The sequence below is a fragment of the Hippocampus comes genome, unplaced genomic scaffold (genome assembly GCF_001891065.2).
Source record: "Hippocampus comes isolate QL1 unplaced genomic scaffold, H_comes_QL1_v1.1 scaffold275, whole genome shotgun sequence".
NCBI classification, from domain to species: domain Eukaryota; kingdom Metazoa; phylum Chordata; class Actinopteri; order Syngnathiformes; family Syngnathidae; genus Hippocampus; species Hippocampus comes.
Window position 1 is genome coordinate 133,808 of NW_017804971.1, and position 16,601 is coordinate 150,408.

Sequence of the window (16,601 nt, forward strand, 5' to 3'; positions counted from 1 at the left end):
ACATAATTCAAGAATTATATTGATCATTTATGAGAAAGTTCATACAAGAAATATTTGTATTAAAATTGGTGATGTTACAAATATTTGTATTGAAATTAAATTAGTTATTTAAGGAGATGATACAAAAACAATGCATTTTAATTAACTAACTGCTGGTCTTACCACGTTTGCCATTTGCCCCACTTTATATTCGGGCGACACCGAGGCACTCAGAATAAATGTTAGCAACATCGCCCCCGGTGGCTGATATCTGTCACTGCGACAACATCAGCAAGGTGTCACTGACTTCAGATCCAAGCTGTCACCTTTTCTTCAACCTTGCCAGCGAGAGGTGGCGTCCCCGTTGGATTACCTGCCCATCGACGATGCGAAACCAGTGCTCCTTCAGAAGCTAACGAAAAGTAAGGTTACTTAAAGCAAACGAATGTCCAATGACACAATTAAAAGGTTCAAGTGTGTTGTGTAGTGCAGATGTGGACGCCGAGCTAACGTTAGCAACCAGTACTGCTCTACTCTCCACTGTGACTCAACTGTAACCATAGCTGGAAAAAATGCTTTATAAACCCCTCTTGACCAAGATAGTAACGTACTGTAGTTAGGTAGACATCCACGCCATGTGAATTTTGGCTCAGGTAACGTTACGATAATGCTAATTATCGTAACCGTAGACCACAACCGGAGTGAACCGTGGCATAGCGTTGTTTAAAGTAATACATTCAGCAACTAGCCAATGTTAAAGCAATCATGTGGATGTTTGGCCGTGAGCTAGCACAGGTACTGTCGCCGAACCGAACTATGTGCTTGGTTGCACCACATTAAGGCCTGTCGTGTCACAGGGAATGTGTGCCGCTGAACTATAAAGCTCGTACAGGTCCAGGCGACTCACATCCGAGGGACATTTCATTAGGTACACCATGACGTTACTTGATAGTGAAGATACTGTTTGTGTACCAACTGAGCTGTCCTTGTGGTTTGTGTTATAGTCTGTCCATATACTGGACTGTAGTATTAGGTATTTCTCTTGGGTGGCTTTTGTTTTTTTTCTTTCTGTCCTGCTTGCTGACGAGCTCTTTCCATTCCTCATGTCTTTCATTATTTATGACCCCCTGTAGAGAAGAGGAGAGGATGGGTGGTTGGATGGACAGGCAGCTCTGTGGGGGAGAGACACTTTGGGATGCTGATGATTTAAGAAACAATGGCAAGTAATGCACCAATGAGATTGGGCATGGAGGTTGTTATTGGTTAAATCTCAATATATGAATAACATGTTTATTGCATCTTATGTCCTTTCAGCACAGGATATCATCCTCTTGTATCTATCTCCGTGTCCTCTCCATCTTCTGCCCCCTCACGCCATACATAAGTTTCCTCTTTGTTCTTCCTCTTCCCTTCCACCTGGCTGCTCCATTTCCGGCATCTTTCAACTGATATCCAATGCACCTCCTCTACACATGTCCAAGCCCACTCAATCTGCTGCCTGTAGTTTTGTCTCAAAACCTGCAAGTCTACTATCCCCTATGATGAGCTCATTCCTGATCCTGTACATCCTTGTCACTCACCCCCAACAAAGAATCTCATCATCTTCAACTCTGCCAACATTAACCTGTCTCGTCCTGTCTTTTGATCATTGCTGCGGTCTCCGACATTCAACATGGTTGGTCTTGCTACCATCCTATAAACCAGTGCTTCTCAACTGTTGTCACACTGGGCATTTTCCTAATGCTTCCAAATTGCAACCTTTTTTAACTGTTTTAAAAAAAAAAGAAAAAAAGAAAAAGAAAAAAGGAAATGTGCAACAGTAAACCCCCACCATGGGAAAAAAACTTTTTTTTTTCTTCACAAGAACCGTCAGTTGGTTTAAAGAGCAAGCAGTAGGTTTCCCATTCCCGGTCAAGATTACTACTCTTACTGTTACTTTTGTAAAAAGTGCATTGCATACAGCAGTTCGCTCTTTTGCAATTCTTTTATACAGGCCTAGCACTCGTTTGTACCCTTACATGCAAACAAAAAGATACACAAATCGTCCCTTTGCCCCGTTGGACCATTTATGTACCTTTTCTAACGATAAGCGACACTCATTTATACTTACGAGTTCAATTGTCAGCCCTACAGCGTGTTGACAATCCAAAGGCCAGTCTCCAAGGTGTGGACATTGATTTCTCGATTTTTATTTGCAAAAATGACTATGCTGTGCTCTCAGAGAATTACAGTAAGTCCATACAGCAGGTTTGCAAATGTGGAAATTAAGCCATCAAAATATGCTTTGTCGTATCGTTAAAGAGAAACAAGCTCAATTGCAACGGGGTAATAGGAAATGACCTTTTTGTGGCAGTCTATCAAAATATGTAATTACTTGAAACCAATCTGGTGTGAAAAAAGTTGTGAACCACTGCTATACAGAACCAAAGTAAGTAAGGCAAATATTCCAGTATTGATGAATGCATAATCACTATACAGTGCTGTATACTGCGATGTTGGCAAAACATCATGTCGTGTTCTGTGATCCCCTATTAAAAAGTGCAATGCATGTCATTGACTGATCTACAAGATTACATTTTTTCTTTTCCTCTTCCCTTTTTTGTAAATGCTACATTACATTGCACATTACATTTTTGTTTCCCTATTTTTAGTTTTACTATACAGAGGTTGACTTGTATCCATGATTCTGCACAGTTACGAATGTTAAAATGTTACTTATAACGATCTCCAGAGATTTGTTGACCAGCTTCCAGGTAAATCAAATATGCGGTACAAACAGAGAGGTTTGCCAATTCTTGTTCTACAAGTTGTGGCACTGGTGTTTGCAATGTGTTTTAGATGATATCTTTTGTGACACTTACGATGTGCTCATAGGATTGTACTTAGGGGCCAGAATGATTTGTTTGGCACCTCAGGAATGACGTTGGACCTGTTTATTTTTCCTTTTACCCCTCTTGCGCTTACTCACACTGATGAGTCAGATGAGCAGATTATTAGTTAACTTGTGTCATGTGTTTTTCGTTTTTCCCTTTCACAGCGGCCATTCTTCATTTCTCTCTTGTGACTGGGTGGAGGGCTTGCTTGACTGGTGAGAGCAAGCTGAAAGGTCAAAGGTTGTGAGGGTGGAGCCTGATGGATCATGGTGGTGAGTGTGATAAATGTAATAATGAAAGCCACAAAGAAACATGTCATATGTCTGCATGCCCCAAATATTGATATTGAATTTCATACTTAGAGAAAACTAATTTATTGTTTCTTGTCTTTGAATCAATTGACCAGTAGCTCCAGATATTTACTAAACTTGGACAATCAAAAAGTCAGCTACTTAGATATGAGGTCAAATTTATTACCTAATTTTACAGTGTATTGTGAAATCAATGGATGTCTTTTTCTTTCGTTACGTTCATGTGTTTTCCCATTGACTCCAGGTCAGTTGGACAATGAGGGCGATGAGGGCAAAGTAATGTCACAAGTTGTGGTTGCTGAGGACGACTGTTGTGACAACAAACCCCACCCCGAACCTCACACTGCCCAACCTCAAAATCTCAACGAGATCAACCCAGCCACTCGGATTGAACAGACGTCAGCTCTACAAAATGATTTCGGAGCTGGACTCCCCTTGAAAGCATCTCTCAACAACAATGGGGAGAACAAGGAGGAATTGGAGAGACACAAAAGTGCAAGCAATGAAGAAGAACAGGATACTGATGAGCTGATGAAGGATGAAGAGGAGGAATCAGAGGCATCAAGTTGCCAAATGCACTGCCAGTTTCCAGATACACCCATGAGTGATTCCTCCTATTCAGAAACAGGTACAGAAAGCAGGTGACATGACATGGACAAAAACACTTATCTTTTTAAAAGTAAACACTTCAGAATTATCGAGTACGAATTGTCAACGGTTATTTCTGACGACACTGCTCAATATTGAGTTACACCCTGGACTGGTCACTAATCAAACACAAAACAGCCATTAACGCTCACATTCACATTGACACACATGGACTCTTTACAGTTTGAGCTAAATTCTCTAATAAAAAAAAAGAAAAAAAAGAAGGTATTTTTGTAAAGTGCTTTTTAATGTGAAAAATAGCACTCTATATTGTTGTACTTTATGAAAACATTACAGTCATGACACAATTTAAATTAATCAAAAGTATTAAACAGTGTTCACCACACATGTATTTATTTATTCATTTTTGCCTCATTTTACTTGCCATTGTGCTGCTCCTTCTGGAGTGTGTGCAAGTGACCACACTTGAGGGCAGTAAAATGCAGTTATAAACACACAAATGAAGAACACTTTTCACAACTCTCTCTGTAACCTGCAGTTTTCACGTACGTAAAACTACGTGTGCTTTTGTCCAAACCTGCAAAGTATAAAAATAATATGCGCTTACACTTGATTTTATGTCCTCTTCGTCTGCAGGAAGTCTGCTGGAGAATCCTTTCAGTCCTGGGACGAGTCCAGAGCCTACATCCCCTGTCCTCCAGGAAACATCATGTCCCATCAGCCGGTTGGAACTGGGCCGGAGTGAAGTGGACTTTGGTGGGCTTGCGTCCAGCACACCAGGACATGCCTTCATCACAGGGCCCGTGCTGTCTTCTCATCTATCTTTAACTTCAGACACAGGCCTGAGTTGCACTGATGGACCTGAACATATCTCAGCAACGACTGCCAGAAATGCACACTCCACTTCAGAACCTCTTACCGCTTCCTCTCCCCCCTTTGAAGGGCTCGCATGCCCTAGTCTATCTGACCTTCACTTGGAGACGACATCCGTCATGAAGCCCATTACTTCCGACGCATATAATAGCCAAACAGCACAGCCCTTTGCCGCCCCTACAGGGCATACAACGACTGGTGCGCACTCCACTTCTCAAATGACACCTATACACACAGATCCGTATACTTCCTCTTCAGTGCCCACCATAAGGCCCATCTCTACTCTGATGGCTTCCCTGGAACAGTTGGCCAAGAGCGGAGATGATACTTGCCTTCCACAAGACCTTCATCAGGTAACCAGTTTTTTTTTAACTTGTATTTCGCCCCCAAATGTCCCAAATATTCTTACACCTTAAAAAAAGACATTATCTACTTATACCTCCTAGGTGAGATGTCATTTTAAAACATCCACGCAACACTGTATTCAGACGCATACACAGGTATCATTACTCTCAAATAGTTGAGTTTGCTACCTGCTGGGCAAGATGTGTGCGCCGAGTTGAAAAATATTTCTCTCAGTTTGCTTTATTGATGCGTTAAGAATAGACACCTGCAAGAATGTGTTTTAGGTATGCAAGACTCGTTCTTAATGAGACATAGAATTTCTTTCATGCATTTTGGGAACACGCAGCACTTTTAAAAAGAGGTTATTCAAAAGAGCTGGAGATAGTGTGGTAGGGGATGTGTTAAAGTTCGAGCGTACCTCTTGTTTTGCTCATCTTTGCATATTGTCGCTGTCCTTGTGAAAAACACACAGGTCCATTTTTGTCCTTTTTTCTTTTAAACGTTATGGGATGTCCGCGTTTTGGACACCCCGTTAACATGAAATGTTTTACAATGACGAAAATGGACATAAAGGTCCATGTTTTTCTCACAGGACAGTGACAATATAGATGCTTCTAGGCCAGCAGGTACAGTCATTAGCTTAATGAGGTGTGCAGCGCTTTCAGACCCACACACAATACTCTGCAGAGACCAGTTTAATAGGCAAAAACAATCGGTTGGAGCCATTTTAAGGTCAGAGCTATTATTATGGACTTATTTGTACTGTCTATCATTATTTTAATTTAACATGCGGATTTGATCGAATCTTCTTTTCTTCTGCTAATACAGTAGATCCTTCTAAATAGGTACTGGTCCTTTAAATTGAAATGTGAGAGCTGTTTGTGTCATCTCTTGCTCTCGCTTACACTTGAGACACATACACACTTGTTCTGTAATCAGCCGAGCTACATAAAAGTGACACTGACACTGGCTGACGAGAGGTAGAGTTTCCCTTGTGGCATCTCCTTATTGTCCTGATGTTTTTCCGCTTTCTTTCATTTTCATTGCATTTTGGCTGAATCTAGTTTCATCCTCCAGAGTGATTCTTCTCTCACAAATGATAACTAACGCGTGACATGATTTGACGGTTGTTATCTCTCCCTGCAGATTGCCGAGGCCTCTGTCCATCATGAAGATTGTATCCTTATCATTGTATGTGTTGATGTGTTTAGGCACGGGCTTTTTTTTTTTATTTATTTTTTTTTGTGGTGCGCAGATTTTTTTTTCTACATCGTACTCTGCAAGTCCTAAAAACTATCATCCCCGATTGACTATAAATTGTACACACAGCTAACTGAAATTCATTTGCCCGGAATGAGAAAAAATAACTGATAAATCACAGCAGAAAGCATCAGACAAAACTATTGGTCTTGATGTCAACCTATCTTTATTTGAACAAATACTCAAGCAAAGTGTTCTTGTAGTCATAACCAGTGAACCATCTGCCGCAATATAATCCGTCAAAGTAGGGGAACGTGCGATTCATCGTTAGAGAGATGTCAGAAAACAGGAAAAGGAGATGTCATCTGAGGAAAAAAAACAAAGCATTTTAAGAAAGATACAAGGCAGAGCTTGCCTAGCTACAGCATGCCCTGCATGACGCACGGCATCTCTTCATGTATAGAAAGAAGGCTGTTTGGTGAGAGAGGGGTTATTGAGCCAAGTCAAAGAAGTATTGTATTATGGTTGCTCGCACATATACATAAACATGAGCGCTACTTCATCCTCGACACGTTTCACTTTGTTCCTCTGTTTTTTTTTTTCTCCAGGCCATGACACAAGTTATGACAAGGAAGACAAGACGACGAATGCAGCCTATGTTGTATCTCTAGAGCCGTTATGTATCGTCTTTAACTTGTGCTGTTCAGACCAGTTGGCTTTAGAGTGCATTCAACTGGAGAGGCTGTATCACCAGAGAGTGTTGGACAACCTAAATGCTCTCCAGAAACAGTGGGGTAATTTACACTAACCCGTGCTACTTTTTTTTTTTTTCGCTGAACGTTTATTAGCAGGCAGGACTAGTGGTGTTAAAAAAACCTTTAGTTGAATACGAAACAATATAGAGACCACGTCCATATTCATGCTGCACTTTTTTTAATCTATTTGTCACCTAAGAAGTGACAAATACATTACATTACAGTGTCTTTCCATCCATCATTCTCCGGACCGCTTATCCTCACAAGATTTGTGGCCTATCTCAGCTGACTTTGGGCTAGGGGGGCACAGATAGATAGATTGCCTACTTTCTGTCTCCATCTGTCCTGAAACCTGGTCAGTTTACATCACACTGAGCCCAGCTCATCTAGGCGATTACAACCTAGTTCAGCGAGCTGACTTAAAGTCAAACAATCTAGATAGCTGACCAAATTTAAAGTCTCACCAATTTATTCATTGTAATCATATTTCTGTCTTTGTTTTTTTTCCCTCATAGAAAGTCGGTGTACAAGAAGTTCGCCTAGCCTAGAAGCCCGACATCTGGACACTCTCAGAGACATCTGCCAGACACACACCCGGTCAGTATGTGTCTTTGTGTTTACACTGTCAGGCAGGCAGACGAATGTATTCCAAGTCACGCAGTTCCAGAAAACTTAATAAAGAAATAACATGTCAAGCAAAAATATACAGGACTGCATATCCAAAAATAAATACACAAGGTGGGAGGAGTGTAATGCTTGCATGTGCAGCCACCTTTTGTGTTATATTTTCTTGAAACTCCGTTCATACTCGCGTAAATGCAGAGTTTGTCTTTATGCGGGGGCGAGTATTGCAGTGATGATTCAAAGATACTACTGCTACTTGTGCACTTTCAGATATTTGAGCTGTCGTGCTGCTAAGGTTTCACCTCATTTGACTCTGTCACACGCTCAGAAACACACGCACGCACACATTCTAATAGCCTGGGAAATATGCTCGGGCTAATATTAGATTGGCAGAGTACTCAAGCATCACCTATCTTACATGTCTTAATTTGTCTTCTTGTCATAGACCAAACGCATCAGATGTAGCGGTAAGACTTTTTTTTTTTTTTAATCTGTGTGTTTGTGTGTGTCTGTGTGTGTGTTTGTGTGTGTGTGTGTGTGTGTGTGTGTGTGTGTGTGTGTATAAAAGGGGGAGAAAACATATTCAATTGTTGATATTTTTTGTTAGTTTTTTTGCTCAAGAGTTTGTATATATGTGTTTACAGTCTGCATCTCTGGGCTTCTTAAGTCCCCTGCTTGAACAAGGAGATGCATTACCTCCATCAGGTGAGCGAGTGTGGGAGAGAGAGAAAGTTGTCACGCGCATAAAATGCTCCTCCATGTTTACAGAGGTTTGTTGCTGATTGATTTTTTTTCCCCCACTTCTCTCCGCTTATAAATGGTTTGCTTTTCTCCCATAGACAGCTCTCTGGTCTTCCTGTTTGCGGAAAAAAAAAACTGAAACCCAAAGACAAAAAGAAGTACTATCTAATGTTTAAGCAATTAATCGAAAAGTAATACCTGAGCAACTAGAAATATCCATCGGTCACCTGTTCGAACACTTGTGGGTGGCTTCAAACAGAAGGTGCTCCTGAAACAAAAGGCGCTCTGTCCTGAAATGTTGAACACATCTAAATGTGAATAAAATCTGGATTTCTGAACTTTGGCCGAACATCTTTTCATTTAAAACCCAACTGTCTTCATTTTACAACAAAATCAAAGGAACTGACCTTGCCCTTCTAAAACTTTTGGAGGGGAGTGTCTCCATTTGGGATGCCCTCCCATGAACAGAAAAGTAAATATTTTTATAGAGAATGAATCCACCACTTGTTTTCAATATACTTCCTGTCTGTCAACGGTAGTAAAACATTTATATTCTTTTATAACGTCCTAATTTGTGGCTCCTTTTCTTCAGCCCGTCACGCTGAAGGGAGGATGGAGAATAGAGCCGAAGACTCCTCCTGTCCACAGACCGTCCATCTACTCACACCCTCCATTCATCTGTCACATGGACTCGATTACCCCGACAAAAAGGATAGGGAATCCCCTGAATGCAATTTAGAAGGGACGGATGGTTTCCATGGGACTGAGCGGGCTGAGGAGGAGGCCAGTGGCAGAGAGCAAGGGGAGTGTCCGGAACACACCACTCCAGCCCTGAGAGATGTGTTACACCCCTCTGAAGCTGGACAAATGGATCAGACCAAACCCGCAGAGCAGCAGGGTGGAGATTTAGGTTCGACACAGGAAAAGGAGGTGAATAGGGAAGGCGAGCGGAGCAATGTAGGAGAGGCAGCAGAGCCGCTGATGATGGAAGATGAGACTGAAGAAGAAGAGGGCGAGGGAGGGACGAAAGCAGTCAGTGGGTTAGATGTGCAGGTGGAACATCTGCACCAGGAAACTCAAGTGGCAGAAAAAGAAGAGATTTGTCAAGAGATCAAGGTACAAATCCTATTTTGTTAAAGTGGTTTTGCTATTCACATTTTTTAATGTCAGTATTTTACAGTCAAGTTTTATATTTCTTTTGGCGGTAGATTTGGTCTGACCTGTTGAACTTTTCAAGTGCCTCTTTGTTGCACTTGCCACTAAAGGAAAATCTGTCCCCAAACTGTTAGCGCAAAGCTAGTAGGACTGGAACATCTGTTGCTGTTTCCTGAATATGGATGTGTACTCTGTAAAGCGCTGCGTTCCGTCTCGGCTGCAGGGAGGAAATAAAAGCAGCCTGCAGAAGGATGATGATGATGCCCACCTTCCTCAAGAGGCTTTTCTGAAACACCCCAAGCGGGGCAGCGAGGAAGAGGAGGAGGAGGAGGACGAATACGAGGCTGAGCGGGCTGATTTCTTCCCAGAAGCGATCACACTGGACGACATGGCAAAACTCATCACTGTCGAGGAGGTCTGTACACCTTCGCGCTTACTTAATAGTTCAGCCTTTGACCCCACATGTTCATTGTGATTTTCATAGGCCGCACAACAACATTATTGCCATACCCTGCTCGTGTCACGTTGCCCATCAAAGCTAATTTAGCGTCTCTCTGAACATAATTGATACATCGGTTTCAATTGTCAGCATTAGCAAACGTGCTAACGTGCCCTACAACGGCAGCTGAATTAGAGAAGGGTCTTCAGTTAGTGCCGAGTTGCCATTTATTGATTGTTTGGGATGTGCCATGCACACCATTGGTCTCGAGTTGCTCTCTGTAATTGTATATTACTGAATGTGAAGAGCCACTGGCGTACGGTATGTTGTCATGTCTTATCTTCACAGTCTGATTTAAATATGCTTCATTTTTTTGTCAGTCCCAGAGATTGTTGACAGCCATTTTTTGTGTACCTTTTTCCCCCTATCAACATAACAACCCAGACATTATTTTGAGATCTATGCTGCTACTGTTGTCGAAACAAAGGCAACAGAGATCGGCATCCATTAGTGCTGACTCGCCATTTATTGATTGTTTGGGGCATGTACTGCCGACTGCAGCGTAAGAAATGTTTTGGAGGGAGGGTGGAGGATGTAGTTCAGAGTTCGGTTCTGCTTACTGTGCCATGCACTGGCACCTAGTATTGAGTCCAAAGCCGAGTCTTTAATAAAGAAAGCGATGGAGATGGTTTTCATCATATTCTGTTCTTTATTCTGTGCTCTCCCAGATATCTCCTGCCTCTGGCCTCATCTCCATCTTGAAGAAGAGGAATATGCCTACCGACAATTTTAGTATGTCTGCTAGTCCGGAGTCCAGGTCCAACAAACCCACGACCAAAAGACGGGTCCGCTTCAAAGTAGCAGATGATGGCTTTGATAGTGGTGAGTTTCTGGTTTCTCGCCATGATATTTTCTCATATACCTGAAATGCATGAATCACCAGTCATCAGTCTACCTGGCTGACTTCAGTGTGGGTTCAGTTCCCGCTGAGTGGCTTGAGAGTGCTTGTCTGTCTCTGTATCAGCCCAGTGATTGACTGGAGACCAGTCCAGAGTTTAGTCCATATTTTGCCAAGAGAAGGCTTAGGATAGACTCAGCTATGGTACAGAAAATGGATGGATGGGATGGCCATTTGCCTACCCTTTATTAAGTAATTAATTTTAAACTCTGTTTTTGCAGATGTTGGTGGCAGAGACTCCTGCCTGCTTAGCGGTAAGACTTTTTTTTTTTTTTAATCTGTGTGTTTGTGTGTGTCTGTGTGTGTGTTTGTGTGTGTGTGTGTGTGTGTGTGTGTGTGTGTGTGTGTGTGTGTATAAAAGGGGGAGAAAACATATTCAATTGTTGATATTTTTTGTTAGTTTTTTTGCTCAAGAGTTTGTATATATGTGTTTACAGTCTGCATCTCTGGGCTTCTTAAGTCCCCTGCTTGAACAAGGAGATGCATTACCTCCATCAGGTGAGCGAGTGTGGGAGAGAGAGAAAGTTGTCACGCGCATAAAATGCTCCTCCATGTTTACAGAGGTTTGTTGCTGATTGATTTTTTTTCCCCCACTTCTCTCCGCTTATAAATGGTTTGCTTTTCTCCCATAGACAGCTCTCTGGTCTTCCTGTTTGCGGAAAAAAAAAACTGAAACCCAAAGACAAAAAGAAGTACTATCTAATGTTTAAGCAATTAATCGAAAAGTAATACCTGAGCAACTAGAAATATCCATCGGTCACCTGTTCGAACACTTGTGGGTGGCTTCAAACAGAAGGTGCTCCTGAAACAAAAGGCGCTCTGTCCTGAAATGTTGAACACATCTAAATGTGAATAAAATCTGGATTTCTGAACTTTGGCCGAACATCTTTTCATTTAAAACCCAACTGTCTTCATTTTACAACAAAATCAAAGGAACTGACCTTGCCCTTCTAAAACTTTTGGAGGGGAGTGTCTCCATTTGGGATGCCCTCCCATGAACAGAAAAGTAAATATTTTTATAGAGAATGAATCCACCACTTGTTTTCAATATACTTCCTGTCTGTCAACGGTAGTAAAACATTTATATTCTTTTATAACGTCCTAATTTGTGGCTCCTTTTCTTCAGCCCGTCACGCTGAAGGGAGGATGGAGAATAGAGCCGAAGACTCCTCCTGTCCACAGACCGTCCATCTACTCACACCCTCCATTCATCTGTCACATGGACTCGATTACCCCGACAAAAAGGATAGGGAATCCCCTGAATGCAATTTAGAAGGGACGGATGGTTTCCATGGGACTGAGCGGGCTGAGGAGGAGGCCAGTGGCAGAGAGCAAGGGGAGTGTCCGGAACACACCACTCCAGCCCTGAGAGATGTGTTACACCCCTCTGAAGCTGGACAAATGGATCAGACCAAACCCGCAGAGCAGCAGGGTGGAGATTTAGGTTCGACACAGGAAAAGGAGGTGAATAGGGAAGGCGAGCGGAGCAATGTAGGAGAGGCAGCAGAGCCGCTGATGATGGAAGATGAGACTGAAGAAGAAGAGGGCGAGGGAGGGACGAAAGCAGTCAGTGGGTTAGATGTGCAGGTGGAACATCTGCACCAGGAAACTCAAGTGGCAGAAAAAGAAGAGATTTGTCAAGAGATCAAGGTACAAATCCTATTTTGTTAAAGTGGTTTTGCTATTCACATTTTTTAATGTCAGTATTTTACAGTCAAGTTTTATATTTCTTTTGGCGGTAGATTTGGTCTGACCTGTTGAACTTTTCAAGTGCCTCTTTGTTGCACTTGCCACTAAAGGAAAATCTGTCCCCAAACTGTTAGCGCAAAGCTAGTAGGACTGGAACATCTGTTGCTGTTTCCTGAATATGGATGTGTACTCTGTAAAGCGCTGCGTTCCGTCTCGGCTGCAGGGAGGAAATAAAAGCAGCCTGCAGAAGGATGATGATGATGCCCACCTTCCTCAAGAGGCTTTTCTGAAACACCCCAAGCGGGGCAGCGAGGAAGAGGAGGAGGAGGAGGACGAATACGAGGCTGAGCGGGCTGATTTCTTCCCAGAAGCGATCACACTGGACGACATGGCAAAACTCATCACTGTCGAGGAGGTCTGTACACCTTCGCGCTTACTTAATAGTTCAGCCTTTGACCCCACATGTTCATTGTGATTTTCATAGGCCGCACAACAACATTATTGCCATACCCTGCTCGTGTCACGTTGCCCATCAAAGCTAATTTAGCGTCTCTCTGAACATAATTGATACATCGGTTTCAATTGTCAGCATTAGCAAACGTGCTAACGTGCCCTACAACGGCAGCTGAATTAGAGAAGGGTCTTCAGTTAGTGCCGAGTTGCCATTTATTGATTGTTTGGGATGTGCCATGCACACCATTGGTCTCGAGTTGCTCTCTGTAATTGTATATTACTGAATGTGAAGAGCCACTGGCGTACGGTATGTTGTCATGTCTTATCTTCACAGTCTGATTTAAATATGCTTCATTTTTTTGTCAGTCCCAGAGATTGTTGACAGCCATTTTTTGTGTACCTTTTTCCCCCTATCAACATAACAACCCAGACATTATTTTGAGATCTATGCTGCTACTGTTGTCGAAACAAAGGCAACAGAGATCGGCATCCATTAGTGCTGACTCGCCATTTATTGATTGTTTGGGGCATGTACTGCCGACTGCAGCGTAAGAAATGTTTTGGAGGGAGGGTGGAGGATGTAGTTCAGAGTTCGGTTCTGCTTACTGTGCCATGCACTGGCACCTAGTATTGAGTCCAAAGCCGAGTCTTTAATAAAGAAAGCGATGGAGATGGTTTTCATCATATTCTGTTCTTTATTCTGTGCTCTCCCAGATATCTCCTGCCTCTGGCCTCATCTCCATCTTGAAGAAGAGGAATATGCCTACCGACAATTTTAGTATGTCTGCTAGTCCGGAGTCCAGGTCCAACAAACCCACGACCAAAAGACGGGTCCGCTTCAAAGTAGCAGATGATGGCTTTGATAGTGGTGAGTTTCTGGTTTCTCGCCATGATATTTTCTCATATACCTGAAATGCATGAATCACCAGTCATCAGTCTACCTGGCTGACTTCAGTGTGGGTTCAGTTCCCGCTGAGTGGCTTGAGAGTGCTTGTCTGTCTCTGTATCAGCCCAGTGATTGACTGGAGACCAGTCCAGAGTTTAGTCCATATTTTGCCAAGAGAAGGCTTAGGATAGACTCAGCTATGGTACAGAAAATGGATGGATGGGATGGCCATTTGCCTACCCTTTATTAAGTAATTAATTTTAAACTCTGTTTTTGCAGATGTTGGTGGCAGAGACTCCTGCCTGCTACTCTTTCTGCTTTGTCTGGTTACTGTGGTGATCAGCATGGGCGGCACCACCCTTTACTGTGCTCTGGGTGACGTGCACTCCTCTGTATGCCAGGACTTTTCCAGAAATGTGGACTTTTACTTTGGACAGGTGCAACGCGCAGTAGCTCAGATCCATCAGTGGTTAGGCCCGAGTTCGACATAACGGCTCGTCAAAAAAGGGACAGACAACAATCTACTTCGTACAGGTCAGTGTCATCCAGGAAATGAGAGAAGTGGGGACATGTCAGGACCCCCAGAGTTAAGAAATCTACCAAGACTGGATCCATACTTCTCACTGGCCTCACTCAAGATCACAGGAATAACAACTGACACTGCAGTCAGGTGTTTTAAGGGGGAAAAAAAAAGGTTTTAACCGGAGGGCTCCAACGTGCTCTCTACACATGCTGCACAAATAACGGCCTCATGGGCATTTTGCAAACCGTTGCAACCTCCAGGGTTGCTTTTATGAACTTGTATTTTTTTTGTCTAATCACAAATGAAAAAAAAAATCGTGCATTGCTAAAATCTTAATCATGTCTTAACACGCTGAATGAATGTTTTCAGTCATATGTAAGGCATTTACGCAATCTTCAAGTTTTCTTTTTAATCGAAATTGAGCTGTTGCCGGACCACAGACAATTTACGGCAAATGACACTGTTCTTCAGCTATGCATTGTTCGACCACTTGGCAGTGTGTTCCACTTGTACTTTTATAAACTGATCTAAAACTTACAGCTACAGGAATGTTTAACATGACTGGTACGATTTGTTATGTTGTTGTAATATTGCAATATTATCCTCAGACTAGAGACCTCTTGCAACTAATACTTATTCAATATCTGTGTGATGTTATGTAGCATTGTGTCTGCCCAGTTGGGTCTTTGCATCTCAGGATTTCTGGGGAGCATCCTCATTGTCGAGAGCCACTGCTGTTTTGTTTCCCCAAATTTGAAAGTTTCTTTACCCTTTGGGTGGAGAGCTTTTCTTCAACATTCAATTTTGATTATTAAAGCGTTTCTGCATCCGGTATCTATACATGTCCTGTTGCATGTTGTGTCGGATGCCCGCAAACAGGCTGAAAATATAAAATACTGTAAAGTTATAGTTTTCACACATCAGAGGCGCTTCCATGCCGTGTCTTATATGCATTATGAATCGTCTTAGATTAAAGCAGTATTATCAAAAGTTCACATCATGAGGTAAAGCATTGTAGATTCCTTCTTGTTTTTATTTGCACGAGTCGTCTGGCTGGCTCAGATGACTCAGAAAATGTTGTTTAATTGTTTCTTAATTTATGACTCAACAGATGCAAACATTTTGATCACTTTGATCATTTTCCTCACTTAATTGTTGTTGCACATTAGAGAAGCTTCTAATCTTTCATGATGGCATTACTCATCGAGCTACTTTATCTTGTAATCATTGCTTTTTAACAGCACGTGTAATTTGTTTGTTTGTTTGTTTGTTTTTTACTTTTCTACCAGGCAGGTCACATTATTGTCACATTAGATAATCATGTTCGTCTTCTCTTATGAGCATAAATGTACAAAAAGAGCAAAATGGCAATGTGTATCATTAAGTTCTGCGTGACACTCATGAGCTGACGACAGCCATGTTCACTTTGGTCTGAAAATTTGTGGATGTCCCACGTTAAAACGAAAAGAGACAGTCTCAATATGTTGAGAATTTGTGTTGAAAGAAATACATTTAAAAAAGTCATGTAACGGTAAATGTCTTTGTTGCCTGCAGATTTTAATGTAAAACACGATCTGAACTTTTCTATTTTGTATTTTCTTTTAATGAAATCTTAACAAAGCATTGTTTCCAATCAAATCACTGAGGTTTGAGCTTGGGGAGAAAAAAAAATCTTTGGTACCTGTTCATGTCTAACCTGAAGTAAAGTCTGGGGTTGAAACATGGATTTAATTGTGTTTTTTCCTTCTGTTGTATTTGTCTAGGGCCCGACTCACTGTCAAGAGTACCGGAATATAACTCTAATACATCCATCCATTTTCCGAGCCGCTTATCCTCACGAGGGTCGCAGGTGTGCTGAGCCTATCCTAGGTGTCTTTAGGGTACACCCTGAACTGTTTGCCAGCCAATCGCAGTACACATATAGACGAGCAACCATTCGCGCTCACAATCACACCTATGGACAATTTAGAGTGCTCAACCAACCTACCATGCATGTTTTTGGAATGTGGGAGGAAACCCACACAGGCATGAGGAGAACATGCAAACCCCACACAGAAAGGCTGGAGCTCGGAATTGAACCCTGGACCTCTGAACTGTGAGAATTTGTATGCATGTCGGAATGCACCATATTCTATCACTAAACCTTTGATAATGCAGAAGTAAATTAATTGCGGTAAATATTTGTATG

The 16,601-nt window shown here is 42.1% G+C and overlaps 1 protein-coding gene across 1 annotated transcript; it reads left to right on the top strand.

Annotated features, from left to right (window-relative positions):
- Positions 1-238: 238 nt before the first annotated feature.
- On the top strand, positions 239-16,139 carry cnsta (consortin, connexin sorting protein a). Its single transcript, XM_019890842.1, has 18 exons — positions 239-401; positions 3,017-3,124; positions 3,408-3,791; positions 4,409-4,998; positions 6,137-6,167; positions 6,898-6,984; positions 7,461-7,542; positions 8,015-8,036; positions 8,214-8,274; positions 8,903-9,426; positions 9,689-9,880; positions 10,633-10,786; positions 11,084-11,116; positions 11,211-11,360; positions 11,989-12,512; positions 12,775-12,966; positions 13,719-13,872; positions 14,170-16,139. The coding sequence occupies exons 2-18, from the start codon at positions 3,112-3,114 to the stop codon at positions 14,379-14,381; spliced, it is 3,405 nt and encodes a 1,134-aa protein (XP_019746401.1). The 5' UTR covers positions 239-401; positions 3,017-3,111; the 3' UTR covers positions 14,382-16,139.
- The last annotated feature ends 462 nt before the right edge of the window (positions 16,140-16,601 follow it).